The 18,911-nt window shown below is 46.0% G+C and overlaps 2 protein-coding genes and 1 pseudogene across 4 annotated transcripts in view; 1 reads left to right on the plus strand and 2 right to left on the minus strand.

Moving 5' to 3' along the window:
* Mcm2 (DNA replication licensing factor Mcm2) overlaps positions 1–18,911 on the minus strand; it is a 40,331-nt gene that overhangs the window by 14,827 nt on the left and 6,593 nt on the right. For all 3 annotated transcript variants that reach the window (XM_084579042.1, XM_084579044.1, XM_084579043.1), the window contains exons 8-18: positions 15,826–15,960; positions 14,977–15,168; positions 14,253–14,346; positions 11,531–11,781; positions 9,068–9,232; positions 7,903–7,977; positions 7,275–7,367; positions 3,381–3,551; positions 2,738–2,920; positions 1,585–1,740; positions 673–818 (exon numbers count right to left, since the gene is read on the minus strand). In XM_084579042.1, the coding sequence (XP_084435168.1) occupies positions 708–818; positions 1,585–1,740; positions 2,738–2,920; positions 3,381–3,551; positions 7,275–7,367; positions 7,903–7,977; positions 9,068–9,232; positions 11,531–11,781; positions 14,253–14,346; positions 14,977–15,168; positions 15,826–15,960 (1,626 nt within the window). In that variant the 3' untranslated portion in view covers positions 673–707. The remainder of the gene's footprint in view (positions 1–672; positions 819–1,584; positions 1,741–2,737; positions 2,921–3,380; positions 3,552–7,274; positions 7,368–7,902; positions 7,978–9,067; positions 9,233–11,530; positions 11,782–14,252; positions 14,347–14,976; positions 15,169–15,825; positions 15,961–18,911) is intronic.
* LOC146179414 (uncharacterized) lies at positions 5,329–6,871 on the plus strand. Its single transcript, XM_084579045.1, has one exon. It carries the CDS (start codon positions 5,375–5,377, stop codon positions 6,263–6,265), a length of 891 nt encoding a protein of 296 aa, XP_084435171.1. The 5' UTR covers positions 5,329–5,374; the 3' UTR covers positions 6,266–6,871.
* LOC146179415 (uncharacterized) lies at positions 12,282–14,245 on the minus strand (annotated as a pseudogene).

Below are 18,911 nucleotides of genomic sequence, written 5' to 3' on the forward strand. Positions count from 1 at the left end.
CCAGCAGTTCCCATTTTTTCACATTTAAGCATTACCAATTCACGAATCTATACAGGCAGTCCTCCAGCTCTGCCGATTCCCAATATAGCTACGAGATGTCGCCACTTGTAGATGCTATGCTCAAACCGGTAGGAGCCACAAGTGAACACAGGGCTGGAAGGTACAAAGAAGACGGTGTGTTTTCGATGAAAGCGCAGGTGGTTGTTGTTTCGTTTTGATGTCTACTCGAAGTGCCTTCGAACCTTGTCTCTTGAAAGACAATGCGCTGCCATGTAGTGTTTAAAAGCAATCCATGAGCTTTGCTGTACAGCTGTTTGGTTGTTCTCGAGTCTCAGGAAACGGTGACAATAAAAAAGCATGTTGTTCACAATGAAATACACAAACTGCTGCTCCTGGCTATTTTTATTTTGAATGTTGGGCTGCTGCCCCTGGGCAACAGCAGTTATGTTCAACGATTCCTGCTCAACATTTTACCATGGATAGGCTTTGTCAGAAAGTATAACATACAGAAGTTTCCAACAAACCAATACAGCTGCGACATAACACAACTGCCGCTCCAATAACACTTCACTTCAAGAATGACTAAGTCAAACAAAGAAGCATTTGCATGAAAGGACGTTAAGCTTGCACACTGTGGTAAGCAACAGTTGTAGATTGGTTGATTAAACTTACTTGCAAGTTGAACACCTCTCGGGAGATCTCCAAGCCTAAAAGGACAGAACAACGAGGTGGCGTCTCGCATCGTGCGTGAAATGGTGGGACTTGAACAAGTCGCTCTTGAAGAACGGCGTCAGGCTGGTGATGTTCAACTGGTGGGCCTGAAAAATTTGCGGTGCCTCGGGTCAGTTGTCGCTCTAAATTTTATAGCGCGCAATACATACATTTTGACCCTTCAAACTACCGGGCCTAAGAAGTGAGTAAGGTTGAAAGTTGGGCGAGTTGAATCTGGTTCATTTTGAAGGTAGCGCGAAAAACGAGGACCAATAGTAGAAGGACACAACACGGATCCTTGTGTCCTTCTACTATTGGTCCTCGTTTTTCGCGCTACCTTCAAAATGGACTAAGAAGTGACACCATTAAAAACAGCCACACACACACAAAAAAAGAGCTAATTTGAGGTTTTTATCTTTGTATAGAAAATACAGAAGATGGAGAGAGGGCTCCTGTAGCATCCGTGATAACATAATTAGCATACAGCATGATACCATACAGACAATTGCACAGAACTTCAACGTGAGAGATGATAACTCTGCCCTCTCTATTCAAACAGATAATCATACACCTCAGATAAGAATAAAAAATCGATAGCACACCCCCCTCCTTCCATTTAAAAGCCAGAGCACAGTCATAATCTATACTTGCAGCTTTTAGAAAAAATACATTGAATAGTGTGTACTATACATACGGTACACAATTTGTATAAAGCGAAAAGCAGGTAGTGACCGGAGCTTTTTTGCATAATTCGCAACTAAGAAAACCAAATAATGATATCAAGAAATGGGAATGATGCGTTTCTTAACTCACTTAAGCTTCTCTTTCAAGCAGCGCAGGCTCTCATAGCAACAGAACTGCAAAACAGCCTACCTTCTCCTGCAAGTCCTTCTCGGAGATTTCAACCACATCGGGCTCGCTGCCATAGCGACTTCGCATGAAGTTGATCTGTTCCTGCACCAGCTGCTTGAGCACGAACAGCAGCAGCTCGTTGTTGTCCTTCTTGTAGCACAGGTACCTCTGGAATGTCTGCGAGAAGTAGATGGCACAAATTACAGCACCGTAAAGGCCACATAACACTACTATATTGCACATTTGGATGTTGACATTAGCTCAAAAATTTTATGAGTCACAGAGCCTCAATGAGCCTGCAAGTAACAATAAGAACGGTCATCCCAGTGGGACAATTCATCAACAAATGCCGACAGACTGCCTTTCCTTTCCTCTCTTAAAATAAGGTTGCCAAAGCATAAGCTCCATCTGTACAAATGATGTCTCTCTTCTCTTGAAAGCTGTGCATCCGGATATATCGAATTATTGCTTACATCGAACTTTGAAAATCCCATTCAGAACCATAGGAGTGTCGTTCGCGTTTATTTAACACCCATTCAGCGGCAAAGACAGCCTTGCTGACCGAAGGCTTGTGGCAGCTTTGAAGGAGAAGAAGAAATCACTCGCATCGTATTTGAGCTGATGAGTTATTGTTATGTTTATAATGTACCAGTTACAAAATTTGACTTCTTATGATAAGCAGCGGCCTTTCCTGAAGCACCGCTCACAGCACCTTTGATGTTCACCCAAAGGCCCTTTTGCCATGTGGCACAAGACGCAATTCCCGACAACTCGATCTGTCCCTATGAAACATTGAGACCACAAGCTTGCGACTGCAAAGAGCCACACAGAGATGCGCCCCTCTTCCCGACGCGCGGGACGCATATCAGAGCAGGAAGTGTGCCGCTAGCGCGGATACACAGTATGCGCACCTTCGGGTTACAGAGAAGCTCATTGCTGACATATTTTATACGCTGAATTATAGATATACTGAAATATTTCTGAATCCCTTTGGAGTATTTGAGATCGACTGTACCTTCGATCTGGTTTATGGTTTACGGGGTTTAGCATCCGAAAGCGATTACGGCTATGGGGGACACCATATTGAAGGGCCCCAAATAATTTCGACCACCCGTGCTTCTCCCCTGTAGCTTCAGAAAATTGCCCCCTATTGTTTGATGCAGCCCTGCCCTACCTTGGCCATGCTCCGCATGACGCTGTACTTCTGGGTGTTGATGAAGCTCTCGAGCATGACACGGATTGCCATGTTGACGTCCTCCTCCAACACATGCTCACGGAGGTGCATGCGTGCATGTGCTTCCGCAAGGCGGATCATGGACTCAATGTGTCGCACTGTGATTGGTACACTGCCTGTGGCCTGCGAGAGAGAGTCAAGCACACGGGGAAAATGAGCAACGCCACCATAAAATGATAGTGGGGCAAAGAAAAGGTCATCCCTTAGCTATTCCACATGGTCATGTAAGTATGCTCAGACAGTTCTCTATAGAAAGCGATGTCTCCGATGCTTAAGAGCAAGAAATATTTTGCAGTGCACATGAAAGTAAACAGCAATGGGCAGCCCAAGAAACTGCCTCACTACACAAAGAAACCTAGTCAAATCTCATCTTCCGTGTTCACTGTACTTGAATTAAGGTTACACAAGGAGTTCGACCATTGATTCATAAAATTTATGCTTTGCCGACCGTATGCTAGATGGTACTGCTTAAGAATTTCTTAAGTGCTAATTGCAAGAACTCCAGAGGTAGCCTGGACTTAATTTCCACCCTGCAGCTTACTTTAATTTCAAATTCCTGGACTGTCAGAATACCAGCTCTCACCATAGACTCTCTGCGTAGTTCACTGTACATGCGGGCCACTTTGTCCTGGTCCATCTGATGAAGCTTGGGGTGCACCTTTTCGCGGGCATAGAGGATGTACTTCTGTAAAAGGTCCTGGGGAACCTTCTCTGGACCGGTGTCAGTTACTTCGTCGCGCTGGCTCTGGCTGTCCTGTTAACGAATAGCAGAGGACACATCTCACAGTTACCGAACAGTGTTGCAGAGAAGAACAGACTTGGACAGAAGGTGAAGACACGGACCCACGAAATCCCAACCTCAATAACGTCCACTCGAAAGAAAGGTGTAACATCTTTCACACTTCCTGTGTTATTACACAAGACCACAGACATCTGCGGTATTGGAAATGGCTCATACAGCCATCGAGGTACATGCCTTCTTTCAGCAACACTAGCTTGCTAAAAGTAGAGTTATCTTTGACTTGGTGACCGAGTGCATCATCCTTTTCTCATGCTTCTGCGCATATATGGTCAAATGCACACCAACAGCTTTAGAGTAAGACAAAAAGATTTAAGGGGAGACGCGGGTCGAAAAGTCGCGGTTTTCTAAAAAAAAATCACTTTTTCGTTTTAAGCTGCATTGTCATCTTTGGTGTATAAGCTTTTATTTCTGTAAATATCAAGCCGAAATTCGCACGAGAAGTTACCAAAAAATGCGCCTAAGTGAGCGGCGGTGACTCTATAATCCACCGAAAGTTTAGAAAGTCCGCGCCGTTTGCATCGTTCTCACGCAATCCAGCCTCACCGCCCGCCATTTGCAATCATCGGGGCGTGCAGCGTCAGCCCTTTCCTCCAAGGTTCAATGGCCGTCAGTCTCGTATGTTCACGGAGAATAAAAGAAAAACGAGACAGAAGACGAGACTGTCGCGTGTTTTGAATTGCGCGCCATGCAGCGCGGCGCCGCCATTGGACGGCGGTGCTCCTTTTGTGCAGTAAAGCCGAACCACCGCTGCTGCGTGTTCTCGAAAGCCGCACAGTTTCCCATGTTCTTTCCGCGTTTTCGTGATGACTAGCCCGAAAAAGTGCAGTTCCGACGCCCGGAAGTATCGAACTCGGCACAAGTACCGAGGGAAACGGCGTAAGACTGTTAAAAAAACGACAGCCGGGAATGACGCCCGCGACGCTCCGGCGTCGGTTAGGCCTACCGCCGACAACGGTCACCGCGACAGTGGTGAAATCGACGCTGCTATGGATTTCGTCAGTGCATCTCAGAAAAAGATGGAATTCTTCAAAAGTGACTCAAGGTCGGTCGGTGCCCCTGCTGCTAGCACGGTGTTGTGCGAGATCGGCGCATTGACGGCACTGGTGGCAGGTTCGGCATGCCCTACTTGTCGCGAACGGAAACTCGCCGTCCGAGAAGCAGCTGAGAAGCGCAAAGGGCTTTCGTCGTACTTAGAGCTACGCTGCGAAAATCCCGACTGCCCAGAGTCTGTGCTTTCATTCACGCACACGTCGAAGCGGATCATTTCGGCCGGTGAGTGCGGTGACCCTGGGGCGAACACTCGCTACGACAGCGGGAGCTCGCGCGACGGCTTCGCCGTAAACGTGAAGGCTGTTTTGGCAGCGCGTGCTATAGGTGCTGGATATGACCAGCTTTCGCGATTTTGCGCAATCATCGGCCTTCGAAAACCACTGCATCACAAGACATTCCATGCTATTTCCAAGAAGCTCCATGGTGCTGCAATGGAAGCTGTTCGCCAAAACTTGGAACAGGCACGAAAGGTGACAAAGGACGCCGTTGGCGGCGGCGATGTGCCGGTCATGTTTGACGGCACGTGGCAAAAAAGGGGCCATAAAAGCCACAACGGAGTGGGCACAGCTGTGTCCCTGGACACAGGCCTTTGCTTGGACTTTGAAGTCCTTTCTAATTACTGTCTTGCTTGCAGTATCCACAAGCCCATGGGTGATGATGATGAGGTATGGCAAGCCTTTCATCGCCCTGTATGCGAAAAGAACACTGATTGTTCATCTCATGCTATGGAACCTGAGGCAGCAGTGCGCATATGGCAGAGGACTTTGTCATATGAGACCCCACTGCGGTTCACAACTTTCTTGAGCGACGGTGATAGCAAGGCCTATACTGCTGTCTGTGGGGCTGAGGTGTACGGTGACACTGTCATCGAAAAAGAAGAGTGCACTAACCACGTTGCAAAACGCCTAGGCACTGCTCTGCGAAAAATGACAACGCCACTGCCACGAGGTCAAAAGCTATCTGTCACAGCCATCCAGAAACTGCAGACATATTATCAAATAGCCATAACAAATAACAAATGCAGCGTGCGCAGCATGTACACTGCTATATGGGCCTCCTATTTTCATAGTTGCTCCAGTGATGGGGCCAGCAGCCACAAATTTTGCCCTGCTGAACCAGATTCCTGGTGCAAACATAGGCGTGCTGAAGCACTGGGGGAGCCTACACCACGCCATACCCCTTTGTTGACAAAAGCTCAGGGCTTGGCAATTATGCCTATATACAAGCGCCTTACTGATGAGAAGCTCCTGGCTCGGTGCCTTCATGGCAAGACGCAAAACGCAGCGGAGTCGCTCAATAGTAAAATATGGCTGCTGTGTCCAAAAACAAAATTTGCTTCTCGGACATCTGTGGAGACAGCCACGGCTATTGCCGTGCTGTGGTACAACAAAGGCCATGCCGGCTTTGAAGAAGTCCTTCAAGAGATTGGGGTACTTCCCCCAGAAGAGTTGGTTGCACGCAGCGACCATTCTGATTACATGCGCATAAAGAAGATGAACTTGAAGCGAACCGCAGAAGCAAGGGCGCACCGTCGGAGCGCAGTGAAAAGGGCTCGCACCGAGGAGACCAACCGTAGGAGCCGGGAAGGGCCAAGCTACAGCGCAGGAGCCTTCTAGGAACTGTGTGTGCTTTCTGTAAAGCTGCTCTTGGGTGTGACCAAGATTCATCGGAAAACAATCGCATTTTGAAGAATAGAATGTTTTGAAACTTTCAAACCTGTTTTTCTCATTTTGAAATTTTTTTATATTTTCGTGTCTTCCGGGAAGCCTTTTGTACTCTTAGAATTGGTGTATACTAACGAAATTTGGCATACATATTCTTGAAGGTATGTAGAATGCCGATATCTACTTGAAATTTCATTATCGGTCGTCAGTAATTACAATATAACGAAGCTATGTTTCAGGGAACTGAAGAAAGCAATGGTTGAAGTGTCAATTTTTTTGTCTAACTTCCAATAACTGAACACGTTTTTTGACTAGATATCGGCACTCTGTGATCTACAAAGAGCTAAATAAGCTATAGCACAATACCTTTTGTGAAAGTTTAGGGCATAAAAAAGTGCCCATAAAATCGTTATAATTTGTCATTAAAGTATAATATAACTTCAGAACTGTAGCAGCTACATAAAAACTAATTGCATATTTGAAATCTGCATAAAAAACTGTCTAGTTGGCTGAATTTTGAAGTCTCTGGTACAAATAATAAAAAAAAAGTTGTTTCGAGGAGCCTCTCCCCTTAAATTAGGCAAATTAAGTGAAACTGTGGAATGAATTAAGAGGCTTTAAAGTGCGTTAATTTACACACCCGGTCCACCAAAATTCTGAAATTTGTCTGAACCTACCAGAAGTGCTAAATAACAGAGTTGGTGAATTATTGTGAGTCTACTGGACCACTGACGCTTTAGACGGTAAATGCCTGCATATCTTTCTCAGCCATTAACACCGAGGTCATCCATCACTTGCACACTCCTTAGCATGAGAAGTGAGTCACCAAAATATTGTGTGTGGCTTTCAGCGTACAATGGGCAGTAGTCAAGACTGACATTAATTATGATCTGAGAGAATATTAATTGCATGCAGCCCAGAAAATTACTTCAAGAGAGCAAGAAGCAAATCAGCAACGAACCTGCTCCATCGAGTCATCCGCATCATCTGGACTGTTTCCACTGGGGTGATGGCGGATATGGCTATCAACAACAAACCGTGCCAGTTTTTCATCCTAGGAGAGAAAGGAAACCTTTTCTCAAGAAAACCAATTCCAAATAACTACACAGAAGATGATAAGTGTACCCCAGGTAAAGCTAGACATTACCCCTGCATGATACAATCAACCATTGTAGTAACAGTAAATCAGTAAGAAATTGTTAAAATTGCGCAATATAGCTGAAATTAACAAAAAGGATTGCCACAATTGCACCGCAGGAGTACTACAATTTAATCGGTGCAGTAACATCAACTCCGCAAATTTACTAGAGGAATGTGGAGGCCATTTTGAAAGTTTTAGCATCGTTTCGAAGACACTCAACAGTGACACTAGAGACCGTGAAAACCAAGCGCCAGTTAGGTTGGCTTTTCCACATCGTGTCACAGTATGCGACGATCGCACTCCCAGCTCCAGCATGCTTCCCCACATACAAGCCTTAAAATGTCCGAACTGTTTTCATATGGCTGGAAGCAAAAATTCTCTTTCTGAGAACGAATAAACATGTGTACAGTGTTACTCAACAGGTAGCAGAAAGCCTAAGCCTCCTCACCTGAATGGGGTCCACCTGATCCCTCACCACGCAAAGAACATCAAACCTAGACAAAATAGGCTCTGTCAGATCAACCTGAAAAACAAAGGAAACACACACAGAGTTTACATAAGCAGATATCACACTCCATTGTGATGCATGCGATGATCGATTGCACAGTAAATGAAAAGTATAATAAAAATAGCTTTCGTATCAGCTAAATAAAAGTTCAAGGAACACGCTGTCAACCTTTAAATTATTACTGATAATGCAATGACAGAAGCAAACAAAATACACTCCTGGTACGCTGAGAAACATTTTCATAAGCCAACACATGCTCGAACACCAAAAGAAAAACAAAATTACATTCAGGCATGTTTCAAACACCAAAAACACTGTTTTAAACCAATGTATTTCGTGCAACCGAGCTGTTAATTCTGACTCCGGGTGGTTGGAATTTTCGGAGCCCTTCTCTACTGCGTCTCTCATTGCCTCAGTCGCTTTGGGACACTAAACACCACACACCAAAACAAACTAAACCTATTAAATCTGAGAGGATTTTGCAGTTTTTCAATGTTAGGCAAGCTACTCAGGCCCCACTGGCTAATGTTACTATACTCGGGGACACCTTTTCTTGGCAATGGGCGCGAAGGTAGGGAGGCGGGGCCTTTAAACGTGTCGCTCCGCCATGTAGTTCGACCGCGCGGCTTTCGGCCTGCATAGACATTGCAGATCATTTTTTTTGTTTGCTTCGACAGCCATCATCTCTTGAACTTGACTCGAATCTTGTCTGGTGAAAACGCTTAAAGTCATTGCGGAGTGAACAAACCAGAACCGGAACGACCCGAACAGGCGGCAGTCGCCATTTTGTCTGCAAAGCCGAGGCATCTCTAAAAACTGCGACAGACATCACAGAAAAAAACCTGGTGGAACTAAGACAAGTGTTTTAGGCATAACAGCTTCATTTCGAAATATTAGTTCTGTTATAAAAAATACACCGTAAATAACTAGCGCTATGATTTCAATTTGTTTTTGCAGAAACTACTCATGTAACTACGGACTATATTCAGCTGTGTAGGAACATGTTGCGTTTTGGCTCTGTAGCTTTGGCTTCATTGCCAAGAAAAGGTGTCCCCGAGTATAGCTGCACAATTCTCGAATGCGTAAAAAGTCATATGCAACACACGTTTTCAGAGAAGGTCAAGGATGGATCGTAGCGGCCGCCGATGGGGTTGGCCGCAGCGATAACGGCGCAACGCGCTTGGAGGGACGTCACAATGCCTGCCTTGGAGATGGAAATGCTTTGCTGCTCCATGGCTTCGTGGATGCTCGTCCGGTCCGCATCGTTCATCTGCAATGCAGTTTCATTGGCACGCAAGATAAGCTCCCAGATTTTCCAGCTTCCAATGGAGTGGAAAAAATGTGAAACCTTATGTAAAGCAAGGTGAAAGGCTTTTGGCATCATCTCAGAGATGCTCTCTGTCTCTCTCTCATCACTTACTATCAATACCTATCACTAACGGTCGCTATGTACCAGTAACTAAATTAACTAAATTGCTGGGTCTAAATTACTCTAGACCCAGCAAACCACTATTTATTAAACTACGCGTGCTGCCTTTTGACCTGCTTCGTCAGAAAAACACTGCTGAATGTATCCACAAAATAGTAAGTAACAACCTCCCCTTCGATATATCTATATTTAACATCCCGTCACGTACAACCCGAAGCCACACTTACGGAAATTTTAATTTACCCATAAAAAGAAACGTTTATGGTGAGCGTATGCTGCAGTTTACGGGCGTCAAAATCTGGAATTCTCTACCCTGTGACGTAAAGCTTGCCAAGAATTTTTCCATTGCAATAAAAGAATACTACCTTAAAATGAATGAAACACTTTGAGTCCATACTTGCATTTGCCTACTGTAACCTTACATTGTTCGCCTGGTATTACCCATGTAACCCCTAAGTATACCTGTATTGTATCTAATGCGTTATTTCTCTGCGACATGTGACATTATGTATTGTTATAGTGTGGTGACATTATGCATTCATCTTTCTTTGCTTTATTTCTTGTATAAGTTCTACGCGCTTTTGTTTGATTTGTGAGGTTTTAGTTTATATTTTCTTCTCTTCATTGGTAGTTTTACGAATGTATAAGCGATAACTAACTTTGTTATGTTTATTGTAAAGTTACTACTTCTGATGTCTCTAACTTTGACGATTGGGTGCCTGCAACCTATGAACTTTTTCCATTGGACCCTTTACTAGCCGCTGGCTATGGGTCCAAGCAGTGCCTGCCTATTTTCCTGTAGCGCACCAAAAAACAATAATAAAAAAAAAAAAAAAAAAACTATCTCTATCTTCATCACTGTCGTCAATTGTCACTATCATCATCATCATCACCATCATCACTATCCTTATCATCACGAGATGTCTTTAACCATCACTGACTGTCACTATCTTTCTTAGAGGTTAGACAGAACCCCGCCAATATCCCACCTAATCTCGTGGACCGATCTCACTCAAGAGAGATTTTCACCATGAGCCAAGTAAGGCTTTCGCCTTAAAATAACTACAACATTTACTTAATTACCACCGCTGTTGCTCCTCTCAGTCTTATTAAGTTGGCATAATGCATATTTCAAAGAAGAGCATAATGCCTGTTGTTTATATTACTAATATCATTCACAAAATAAGCAGTTTTTCTCAGAAACAGTGTGAAGGACAGGGATACAGGAAAAAAAAAAACTAACATTACCAACATTGAAAACACACGGTAAACATATAGTACACCGGTTAGGACATAACTCTGGGACTAACAGGACAATAAACTACTAAGAGTATTTCAATATTATGCTTCTGAGTAAATCACCAGGGGCCAGCAAGTGCAAGATTTAGGGGCGATCAATCAGACTGATAAGGAGGAAGTGTGAAAGCACAAGACTTTTTGATTCTGATTACGAAGTTACAGAGCACAAATCAGAGGCGCTTTCAACTGCTTTACATGACTTTCTGCTGCTGTTAGCTGCATCATCATACGATGAAAGCTTGTTATTTCTAAGTTAATTCATTCACATTTCAAGAAAATTTGAACTGTGTACTTGGTCCAGCCAAGCTCTGTAGATGTTTATGTATAAGAAAGCTTGTCAATTCGGATGTGGGTCACTTCCACAATAGATAGTTCAATGACGCAGCAGTGGCTGCTGATGGATTCAGACAGTGCAAGCAGGTAGCGTGACACAGTCATTCGATCACTGTTTGACCGATCCCTGTGTGACAGAGCACCGTTCCCTGCTCCACTCTCTCGATCCAATCCAGCGTCACAGTGTGACATTTCGTATATTTAATCCGCCTGCCCACTACTCTTTGCCCCTCCCCTCTTAAAATGAATGAGAATTCCCTCTCCCTAATTTGCTACCTGTTAACTAAGGTTGCAGATGGACACACTTCTTTTTTAAAATGGGGGTCCTAATACTAACTAATTACAATATTGAGAACCATTAAAGTTAAGAGATCATGCTGGGCAAGAGGTTCAAGAGAGTGACGTATGTGTGAGGACGTGACAGCTGGCTAAAAAGGGCTTCTTGCTAAAGACCTTGACTATAAAAACTGTTACTGCAGAACCACAAGTGTGTCGGTGACTACCGACCTTGTCAAACTCGTCAATGAGACAGACGCCCTTGTCGGCCAGCACGAGGGCACCGGCCTCGAGCGTCCACTCGCGGGTGACGGGGCTGCGCTGGACGTACGCAGTCAGACCCACGGCCGAAGCGCCCTGGCCCGTAGCAAAGACGGCTCTGGGTGCAATCTGCTGCACATACTTCAGAAACTGCGACTTGGCCGTGCCAGGATCGCCGCAGATGAGGACATTGATGTCACCACGAACTCTGTGCTTCTGACCTGTATCAACAAGAGGTGGTGAGAAAAATCTGAGCGCTTTCATCCCGTGAAAAGCAATGAGACACTGGCAGCAGAGCAGCTGGCTCTCAACAAATTGCCACACTGAGGCATCCCTTCAGCTTTTGACAACTGCATCATCAGTCGTCTGAACATCGGCTGATTTTGAGAAAATGACACACGTCGACAGTTTGTAATTGGACGATTATGAAGGAAAGGTGCTAGCATTAGTGGAAGTGCAGCAAACTGTCCGAAGTGTCACACAGAGAGGCAGCCGTTCACCCAAAGTCATGAGCAAAAAACTGAAAGAATGTAACTAATGGCCTGTGCTTATTCATTATTTTAGAGTCCGGGTTCTCTCCACAATATTTCTTTGCGGTGGACAATGGGTAGCTGTCGACTTCAGGCCCTTCACATGCGATACTAACGAGGCAGTCCAACAACTTCATTTTCACAGCTCAGAAGCCACTCTCAAAGTCTACCGCATGCAGTGAAAGCCCACGTTATGACCCAGCTATGTGCGCCACAAGAGGCAACAGCTCTTTGAAGTCATGAGCCACAAAAAGCGGAAAGTCCATTGCTGTCGTCTTTTGCACATGCTCAGACACTAGCACAAATTTGGCGAACACAATTCACTCTGCAAGCATGCCCAAGAGAAGGGCTTGAGCATTGTTTGCTAAGAGTAGGGCACCGCTTCTTCAGGACATTGGAAATTTCGATTCCGTGGCCACCTATCATCTCGTTGTAGCAGCTGCGGGCTCACCATAAAATAACTCGCCAATGTAGGGTGGTCTTGAAACCAGTCCTAGATCATTTTCAACCAGCGTGTTAATGAATGTCGTTTTCATGACTAGCAGCCTTTCCTCCGATTCCTCTGTGACTGTCAGCTGTATGCCACAGCTGACACAAAAGTCATTAACCTTTATCCAAATATTTCGCTCTGTTTCCAAAGTCCGTATGCATGATTTGATGAGACCTCGCACAATGTTCACAGAAAGTGATGGCTTCTGACATGCTCTTGAAAGCCTATAAATGAATGGCAGAAGCTCACACATCATAAGTACGGCCCCAACAAGCTTGACATTTGTAACAAACTATAAGAGTTCCGACGTCTCAACGTTGCTGCATTCTTCCATCTCTCCTGTAAAGGCTGACTACGATGGCCAAGACATTACTGCAGACATGACCCACCAACATCTAACCACCATGTGGCAGATGGGAATCTTCGTTCCCCCGCCTTGGTACAACTCCAGAATTCTTTTGCATAGCACTCCTGTTCGAACTGGACTGATTGTATAAAATTTGTACAGCCATAGTAACAGTTCTTTACTGAACAAATATCCAAGAATATTGAAAAAACATCACAATTGCATTCTTCAGACATGATTACACCAGTACAGACACATAATTCGGGTTAGTTTTGAGCGGATGGCTTTATTTTTTACATTTACTGAGCGGCCGCCGGCCCCAGGCAGCGCGCTCCCGACTGATGTGATGTCACATTTACCCTCAGCAATGTCATAGCCCTGCGGACCCGTCACCCCCGCACCTTAGAGATGGCCTACGCAAGAATGCAGGAAGCCAGCGTGAAGGGGGCAAGCCGCTCATTGGGCGAGGGAGCGGGTTGTTCGAGGGCGAGGGAGCAGGGTGAGAGGGCCTGCGCGGGAGATGCACAAGGCTTTCTGCTAGCATTGCGCGTGCGGAGTGTGGAATGCTGCAGACGAGGGAGGTTGAGGGGGACGCGTATGAAGGGCGCGTATAGCGGGCAAATGTTTGCGCGCTGGAAGGGAAGGATGAGTAGCGTGCAGCATGGTTAAAAGCTGAGCGCTGAGTCCGCAGTCCCGTAGGAATATGAGGAGGAGCGTTCAACTTTATTAAAAAAAAAAAAAAAGAAGTCCGTCCGTCCGTGCACCTTGCGAGTGCCACGGAAGAAGGGAAAAATGCGATCGGATTTAATTGCTCGCCATCGCACCTGATCATGCGTGCAATCGCTGGCAATGGGTGTGGCTAGGGAGGCATGAGGGAGGCAGGTAAAGGTGACGTGATATCCGGTTTTGTCTAAGCTTTCACAGGAGGCTGCTAGGTACGGCGATTTGGGAAATATTCACTAAAATTACTAACTTTCCGCTGATTTCTGTTCATAAAGTGTGTTGTTTTGGTCACCTTCAATGTGATAGTTACCATCTGCACTAGAAATCTTGACGGCCATTTTAACTTGCTGACATATGAAAATACCCTTGTCAGCTTAAACTTGCTGACATATGAAAATACCGAGAAGGGTGTCAAAGACCCCACTCTTCTTAGTCATAAAATCTTCCATGGCACATGCAATGTTGGTGGCATTGAGAGCTAATGATGTTTCATCATTAAGATGCGGTCTGACGTTGCCCAGCACATCAATCATGCGGAGGACCTTCACTCTTAATGCCCCACTGAAAATGCACCTGCCGCAGATGACCAGCTGTTCTACTCACCAGGATTCTTTGCCTCTCCGCCAAACAAGGAAAGGGCGAGGGCTCTCTTGATTTCTTCATGGCCATAGATTGAGGGACCAATGCTGGCAATGATCTACAAGAAGTTTCAAGACGTAAGCAAGCAAAAAAAGAAAGCAGAATCAGCCATGAGTATGGAGACATGCCGAATGAGAGAAACCAGTCGTGAGAAACTGCAAAACGGAGATTGTGAGGTCTGAATGCATTCTGGTAAACTAAGAGTACTATCTGTTTCATTCTCAGGATTTGTATTTCAGTTGTCTGACTTTGTAGTAAGAATTTGACCAATTATGCATCCATGTTCAAGACATTTTGTAGTCATGCAAGCATGTGTAAGAACATAACTGATCACTGAAATCTAAGGATTGACGAAATTCGAGTAGTAGACTCATATGGCAGGAGAAAAAATAGAGCCAACCAAATGGTTGCTATTAAAAGATGTCAATGACGTTCTAGCTTCCGTATGGAAGACTTGTTCACTGACTTGTTCACGGAAGCCGAAACGTCATTAACATCTTTTAACAATGTTTTGGTTGGCATTATTCTTTCTTCAGACATGAATAACATTTCTGAGCATTGCATACAACACACATTAGCAGGATCCTACACAGAGCGCGCTTCAAATTATTCGCCATCGTTGAAGGTGCATTACATAGAACCATCCTACACTAGCTCTTATTAGGGCAACAACATCAACTTCACTCACTCGATCGGCAACCCTCTCTTCCTTGGACAGTGCCACGATGCGACGAACGTCATCATCAGTCAGGTGCCTGGCAGCAACTTTCTCATCCTTCCGGAGCACATGATTTGCCATGATGACAGTTGCAAATACGGGAAAGCCATTGGAAGTGTTCAGGGAACCATCATAGTTATTTGTGTACACTCCAGTCAGCTCCTGGAAAGCACACACAAGCACTTGCCATAATTATCACAAGAAAAAAAAAAAGCTTGCTTCAATTAACTGAGAGTAGGGAGCCTTAAGATAAAAGACAAGCTGCGCTAAAATTAGACTTAAACCTGAATGCAATGACATCAATAAATGTCCACAATTTCTCATTACACGCTGTCTTCTCGTGAAGGCTGAAAATGGAAATGCAGAACACGAAGTAAATTAAGAAATAGGTGAAACGACCTTAAGAAGTTTCACAATAAACCATCATTACTACAAATCATGATAAAAACGGGGAAAAAAAAAAAAAGCTTCATTATGCGTTGACAATGCGACTGTGACAGCAGCCACCACCACATTTGTATAGCCCAAGCAATGCCGCTACGATGGAATAGAAGTCGCAAGCTCCCATGTCTCAAATGAATGACAACCTCAACAACTGTGTGAAGTGCTAAGCAAACAGTGCACAAGATGCGTATTTAAGAAGCCATTTCTGCATGCTGGTATTCTTCTGCCAGTTTCACCACATGGGATTCAAAAATAAACCAGCTTAAAATTGGTGTCTGGGCACCATGCAACTATCTTTGCCTGCCCATTGTCCCGTTTGCAAAATCCAAGCAAGGCCCAAGACGGCTGAACTTGAAGCTGCCCCGTCGAACTCACAATTTCGTCCCCTGGCTTGCACGAGTCGCAGAGGTCACTCAGGAGAATGGTGTCCTTGGAACGAGGAAGACGACCAGCTGTTACTTTGCCGGGACTCTCCTGAACTGTGATGCGTTGGTAGTTCTGGTAGATAGTCTGGAACACATTACGAATGAGTCAGCAGCCGCTGCAACAATGGAAAAATGGCTATCCAACAGGCAACCTATTTTATGCAAAGCTTAAAAGCGATATACAGTAATCCCTCGTTATAACGAAATCAGCGGGACAGCGAAAAAATTCGTTATAAGCGGTATTTCGATATAAGCGACCACTTGACAAAGTCTTGACCAGTAGGGCTTTAATTGCACCAAAACTGCAAGCAAGTCAAAATAAATATTTTCAGTGAATCAAAACTTTATTCATGTGCAAGAAAAGCAGTGAGCTTTGGTTGCTTGAAGTTCTTACCGGGTGCAAGCATCCCCTGCTCTAATTTGAACAAGCTCTGCACGAGGCCGTGGTTGCCGCCCGTACATTCAACCTTATTTCGTAGCAGGCGTAGGTACTCCCATGTCTGAACCATAGTTGGCACTTCACGTGGCTCTTCGTCCTCGTCGGGGCCACCAACAGCGTCAATTATTTCTGCTTCCGTCGCTGGAGCGACCACGGGAGCAGCCGCGTCAGCCAACGTGAATGTGTCGACGTCACCGTCTACCTCTTCGCCAGCAATATTATGTACAGCCTCGTACAAATCGCTGCAAGTTTGGTCATCGTCATGGTCGGTGACAGCGGCATGGGAAAAGCCGGCGTGCGCAAAGCAGTTGGCGATCTTCGAAGGTGCAAGTTCTTTCCATGAAAAGTTTAGCAAATGGCTCGCACCAAGCAAATCAATGCTGTAACTCTTGCTGGCATCGTACACTGTGAGCATGCGCTGCAAAAGAGCCATGCGGTACAGCTTCTGGGTGGTCTCAATGATGCCCTGATCCATCGGTTGCAATACTGCGGTAGTGTTGGCAGGCAAAAATTCCAAAGTGATCGCCTTGAGGTGGTCGATCTTCCCGTGGCTCGGACAATTGTCAGTAATGAAGAGCACTTGCCGATTCTTTGCGCCGAACCGTCTATCCATTAGGCGCACGTAGTCTTCAAAAATTGCAGCAGTCATCCAAGCTCGCTTATTGCTTCTGTAGACGCGTTCATTTGGAACAGTTGCATTTCGGAAGCACCGCGGCTTCTCCGCCTTTCCCAGTATCAACAAGGGAAGCTTGTCCTCGCCTGTTGCATTAGCACCAAAAAGCACTGTGACACGCTCCCTGCTCTGTTTTCTTCCGGATGAGGATGCACCAGGGGTCGTGAACATGCGATTCGGTAGCATTTTGTAGAAAAATGCTGCCTCATCAAGATTGTAGATGTCTTTGTCTTCATATTTTTCAAGTAGAGCTTGGAGCCGATGTTGGCGCATTACATCTACAGTATCACGGCTCACGGCTGCACTTTCGACAATGATCGTCTTCGAGGTCACGCCGTGTCGTTTTTTGAAGCGCTCAAGCCAGCCATTGCTGCATTTGAAATCCTCATGCCCCATTTGGAGGGCGAGGGCTTCAGCTTTTGCAGTAAATGGAGATCCATTCACAGGGAGATTTGTGCTCCTGGCATTCTTCAGCCACTGTAGAAGTGCACCCTCCACTTCCGGATATTTTGAATCACGATTCCTCTTTCTCTTTGACGACAAGCTCTTTTCAAAGCCATTCAGCACAGCGTCCTTATTTTTCAACACAGTTGATAAAGTTGACGGCGGTATGCCAAATTCCTTCGTGATGACAGTTTTCTGCCGGCGGCCTTTTTCCACTTCTTTTATCAGCAGAACTTTCTGCTCCAAAGTCAGACATTTTCGCCTGGAGACTGACGGAGCCATTTGTCACTGTAGACCACAAGAGAACACGCGAGGCAAGGCTAACGTAGCATTCCGAATAACATGCAACCACGTGGCCTGCAGCACGAATCCAAATGCATGTGCCGTCGGCGCGAAAGCGAAAGCGGCGGGCGAAGCAGACGGCAGAAGCTTCAAAATGTGGCCACGCCTTCAGGTCATCTCGCTGTCCTCGTCGGAGCACACTGGGGATGACGGTTGCAATGGCGGGCTTCGCGTGTGCAGACGGAAGAAAGGCGACCGGAGTTCCGAGAAGTATGAAGCAAGGAAGGCCTCGGGAGGTCAGGAGGAGGCAGGAACGGCGACGGCACTCAAAACTGGCAGCAGGCAGTTCATACGGATGGCACAGTCGATGCGCATGTGCACTTCGCAGATGCCTATCTTGGGGAGGGAAGGCGAAGCCACTTCAGGAGGTGGGGGGGAGGTGCGCGGGAAAGGGTGCCTTGATGCACGCGGTCTCCTGCCGCCCCCATGCGCGCGCGCATGGCGCGCATCGAGGCACCCTAGCTCGGGATGTTGGGTAGTGCGGTAGCGCCGCAAATTCCGCTAACGCTGCCTCGCCGCCGATGTTTTCGAAATGCTGTCCGTCAATTTATGCAAATCCACTTCGGTAGCTGGGGGGAGGTGCGCGGGACGCTGTGTAGCGCAGTAGCGCCGCAAATGCCGCTGCCTCGCTGGCCTCGCCGCCTGCGACGCTCGAATTCGTGTGTTTTCGGAAAGCTGTCTGTCGATTTCCACCGTCAAAAGAGCAACAAAGCTATCGATGGACTTTTTTTTTCCCTTTTGTGCTAGCGCCAGAAGAGCTCTTCACAGCGGTAAAAATTTGCTCACCGAACGCACCCCATGCCAATGCGGTCTTTTGGCCACTTCAGCATCCAAGAGACCGCACTTTTCTGGCATCGCAAATCATTAGAAAAACATCAATTTTGTGCAGATTCTATCACGGGGGACACCAATGATACGATTCTGACCGGAGTTGACTGGCCGCGCAACGGCTGATGACTGCCAAAGCATTGCTGCTCGTAGCTGTCGCTCAGTTTTGGGGTTTTTTAGATACCCGCTCCGTGCGATGCGGTATGCGGTAGCGGCAACGACAGGCGTTGGCGTCGCATGACACATCGCCAGTGGCTGTTACCGCTGCATGCGCAAAAGCGACGCTGCCGCTCAGCGACGCCTCCGCTCG

The sequence above is a fragment of the Amblyomma maculatum genome, chromosome 9 (genome assembly GCF_055883805.1).
Source record: "Amblyomma maculatum isolate TAMU_Amacu chromosome 9, ASM5588380v1, whole genome shotgun sequence".
Classification (NCBI taxonomy): Eukaryota; Metazoa; Arthropoda; class Arachnida; order Ixodida; family Ixodidae; genus Amblyomma; species Amblyomma maculatum.